At 42.5% G+C, this 4,125-nt stretch overlaps 1 protein-coding gene across 1 annotated transcript; it reads right to left on the bottom strand.

The window, feature by feature from the left end:
* Positions 1-624: 624 nt before the first annotated feature.
* Positions 625-2,152, bottom strand: LOC147460059 (uncharacterized). The gene is made up of 2 exons (XM_086509947.1): positions 1,697-2,152; positions 625-1,323 (listed from the first exon to the last, which is right to left on the bottom strand). The coding sequence occupies exons 1-2, from the start codon at positions 1,986-1,988 to the stop codon at positions 836-838; spliced, it is 780 nt and encodes a 259-aa protein (XP_086366073.1). The 5' UTR covers positions 1,989-2,152; the 3' UTR covers positions 625-835.
* Positions 2,153-4,125: the final 1,973 nt, after the last annotated feature.

The following is a 4,125-nucleotide window of genomic DNA, read 5'->3' as shown; positions in this document are numbered from 1 at the left end:
TCATTGAGAGGCTTTGTTGAAGGACAAGTCATTCACTTGCATGGCATTCGGTGCTCACCAATGGGAAAGCAAGTTGATCCTTCTACCAATTTCTAGGTGTAGAATGATCTACAACACTATGAACTTCACTAGTAAAAGTAAGCCTTACACAAGCCTTCGGGTATTTAGCAACATCTAGTCACTATCCTTAAACTAGGCTGAAGACAATACTTACACTTGCCAACAACTAATTTTCACTTTTATTGTCATGCACACACATCTTTCATCATGTTTTACCATTCTTTAAGCATCATAGAACTTTACATCTTCCTACAATAATATCTATCTATGAATCACCATTATAGTATATATACCCTATTAAAAATAGGCACTAAATCCACTAATAATGTCGACCTCCTTTGATAATATATAGCTTTTGAGTAGATCCAATACAGTGGAATTATATACGTCACTTTAGTACACACAAAAAAGTTAAGCAAAAATCAATATAGTACACACAAAATGTCCGACTACTTGACAAACACAAAAAAAGAATTTGTCAAAATGAGACTGAAATTTAACAGAACTACAAGGGAAAACAATTCACAGTAGGTAAAACCCATTGAAAGTCCGTGCATCTTCTCGTCCAAAATCACAAACTGCATGTTATCATACTTTAAAAACGACTTCCATAGGCCACGTTCCTTAATGCACAATAAGAGCAACATTGTGAAACTAGGATATAGAGTGACAAACTTTATGCCTGCATAGAAAGCAAAAAAGAAGTATAGTATAAATAGATTTCATGCATATGGGTAAAGAAGGCTCCTTTGCCACATTCCACGTTCTATTCTATTCATCCATGTAGGAAGGTGCAGCGAACACCACGGTTGCAACCTTGCTGTGTGAGGTAGAACTTACATTTGCGAGTGCTATACGAAGCTAGGCGTTCTAACCGCTTCCATAACTCTTGGCGTTTAAGAGGCCAAGCAAGGCGAGCGGGATGATGGAGGGTAGCATCTATCCAGACCTTCAGGTGAAGATGTGGGAGGTTTCGATAGAAACCATGGTTGAGAATCATGCATCGGAAAGAGGGTAAGCCTTCTGATCTTAAAGCCTTGACTGCAGCACTCCAAAGGGCATAGAGTTCATCGTTTTCAAGATCCGACATTCTCTCCACATGTCGCAACGGTGTTACAATGAAGCCAGGTCGGGCTTTGGCATCAATAGAGCATTGCACATGCCCGTCTCCATTTACCTCATCCATGATACATTCTCCAGCAGTAACCGATGGCACCTTACCAGGATACAAAACCGCATGTGCAAAACAAGATATGCACTCACCTGATGAAATAATGTGTGACTAGTTGTGGGTAAATCTAGAAGAAAAATACGACACTATAAGTAAAAATGATAAGATGCACATGACATACTACACACACCCCTCTCAACAAGCACGTGCATCCACACATGGAGCTAACTCGAAAGCATGCAAAGCCATGGTCTCGCAATGGAGCCATTCTTTGATACCTCGCCTCGCCAGCTTGTGTGTGCGCATTCACATAAGAAGATACATTGTACATGTGAGACACATCAACACGACGCCGAAGCATGGTTTTTGGAGCAATGAGCGCTCATGGGTGGTAAACAAAATGTTAGACACATGGGTAAGACCAGAAAATGCAAGAGCATAAATTCAAGCAAGATGGGCACTCACCAGGGGCAACCTCGACCGGTCCGGTGCGGTTGTCGTCACCAAAGAAAACCTCTACTTTGAAGCCAGAAAAGCGTGTGTGGGGACAGTCGGTGACTTTGAGGTGGAAGTCGAGGAGCGAGCGCTCTTGTTCAAGCTCACGGGCCAACTCTCTGAAGAAGGCCACCACAGAAGCTCGAGAGGAGTCCTCGATGAAAGAGTAGAAACTCTGCAGCACACCTGTAAGAGTGACCTCCAACGCCTTGCCAGGCTTGGTTTCTTTGACGACGATGCAACTAGCTGCCTCAGAAGCCATTTACCCACCTGCTTTGCCCCACACAGTCTCACAGAACTTGGCAAAAGCGATTCCCGGGGCACTCAACACACCGCCCGTGGGTTCAACAGGTGCCCAAACCTGGGCCGTTTAAATAACTAGTCTTGCTTGGTGGGCGATGCTGAACATAACAGGACATATGCAGATTGACTTCAAGCATCTAGTCTAGTGCTAAAGTAGACAAGACCGTGATCAACTTGCCAACGCGGCATTACTGGAGAGACATATACATTTTGAAAATGGTATTATGTTGATAGAGAATACAGGGATAATTTTTGAGAGAGTTAGTTGAGTTTTAAAGGGAGACATATATATTTTTAAAATTTTATTACGTTTATGGGAGGACACAAAGATAAGTGCATCAAGTAATGATACATACATGATTTGTTGCATTAACATATGCCTCCAACAATAGTGCCAATTGTTGTCCAATCATCGCTTGCACCTACTCGCTCTATTCTTCAAGTATTACCTCGAATCTTTGGAGAGTATGGGAGAAACAAGGACATATATAGTATGGCATCAATCATTTAGGACTAAAGTAAAGATCCACAAGTTGCATGCAGTATTGTAATACCTGACATGCCTTGGCTAGCAAACGTATGCAAAGAGTTGCATGTCTAATTAACATGTGCAGATGTTGATTGACATTGAGTGTATAGTTCTGAAAACAATATCCAAGTAAACCAAACTAAAGGAAGTAATGTGCAAAATTCTAAAACAAGCAAATCGATAAAGTATCAATGAATTGCAATAAGAAACGAAGTGCTTTACTCACCCGCAATGTTGTACTGGGGCTTTTTGATTGTCCAATCTGTAGACCAATATTTGAGTCAAGCTACCAAAAAGCAATGTAAATAGTTAAACATTTTTTCATGCAATGAAATATAACAAAATGAAAATACAAAGTATACAGTGCACATCATGCATAAGTGCCATACAAAGTATGGTGGAGAGTTGGCACTGTGGTCTTTCCAAAAATTTATAAGAAACGGAAGCCGTGCCCTGCCCCGTAGCGTTTATGTGTTGAGCCAAGCAAACACATAGGCATAGGAAATTGGATGCAGATAACAGACCTTGCAGTGTTGTCGAGATTGAGTCGTGCTTGTGTGATCGAAACGTCCATTTTTGTGAATATATGTCCTCTCCGTCAGGAACAAAACAGGAGTTAACAGAAATACATAAAAGTAAGATATTGATTAAACTTAAAGAGAAGAGTCCTATGTAGTGCAGGAAGTGCCTTCGTTTCACATCCTAAAAAATGATGTAGAGCTTGACAAAAGAGAAAGTGATTGCATCTGGAGATATGACATCACTTCGTATCTATTGAGGATATCCTGGGGCTCCTTGGCCCCACCACGGCTAGCATACATGTCAACAAGGCAATGTCAAGTATGACATAGATTGTTGATTATATGTTTTCTGTTCTCTATGTTCTGCATAGTACAACATGGCTTCAAGATGCAAGCGTAGGTGATTGCATATGGAGAAATGTCCTCGCCTTGCATTTGTTGAAAATAGCCTAGAGCTTTCTGGTCTTGCTGTTGTTGAGCATATCCCGCAGTTAGTGTTGACGGCCGGTTTTCGAAACCGCGGCCACAAGAACCAACCCCAATCAGGGAGGAGCACATTACCCGAAAAAAAATTGATAAGAAGTTGTTTTTTTAACATTCACCACACCCTTCTACGCTTGGCCGCAGCGGGCCGCCACCAATTTGACCACACCTCTCTCCATTATCACCAGAGGACAGAGGTCTCTCTCTCTCCTGCTCGGCTGCGCCAATGCACCATCTCTCTCTTATCTCTGCTCCTGTGTCACCTAGCCCAAAGGGCGCATAAACCAAGTTGCTGCTGGCTTTTCTTCCACTAGCGGGCCACCGTGCTTTTACAAAGTCTCCCTCTCTCTCTTTCATTATTTTCCACTCTCTCTCTCTCTCTCTCTCTCTCTCTCTCTCTCTCTCTCTCTCTCTCTCTCACCCCTCCTTGCTTGTCTTTCTCCCTCTGGGATCCACCGCCATACCTCACCCACCCTCTCCTCTCATCCACACTCTCTTGACCTCTCTAGCCCTCTACTCTCCTCTTGTTTTTCCCTCTGGTGGGCCACCATATAATACCCTTC

Source organism: Adiantum capillus-veneris, chromosome 4 (genome assembly GCF_014529385.1).
Source record: "Adiantum capillus-veneris isolate H3 chromosome 4, ASM1452938v2, whole genome shotgun sequence".
Classification (NCBI taxonomy): domain Eukaryota; kingdom Viridiplantae; phylum Streptophyta; class Polypodiopsida; order Polypodiales; family Pteridaceae; genus Adiantum; species Adiantum capillus-veneris.
The sequence above is the reverse complement of the archived record's forward strand: the minus strand, read 5'-3'. Positions and strand labels throughout refer to the sequence as shown.

What these genes read in the sequence shown, in the direction of transcription:
- LOC147460059 (XM_086509947.1), bottom strand. Translation starts at nt 1,988, where the DNA reads ATGGCTTCTGAGGCAGCTAGTTGCATCGTCGTCAAAGAAACCAAGCCT. An exon ending in ACCGGTCGAGGTTGCCCCTG is followed by an intron (nt 1,324 to 1,696) that starts GTGAGTGCCCAT and finishes TTATTTCATCAG; the next exon opens with GTGAGTGCATATCTTGTTTT.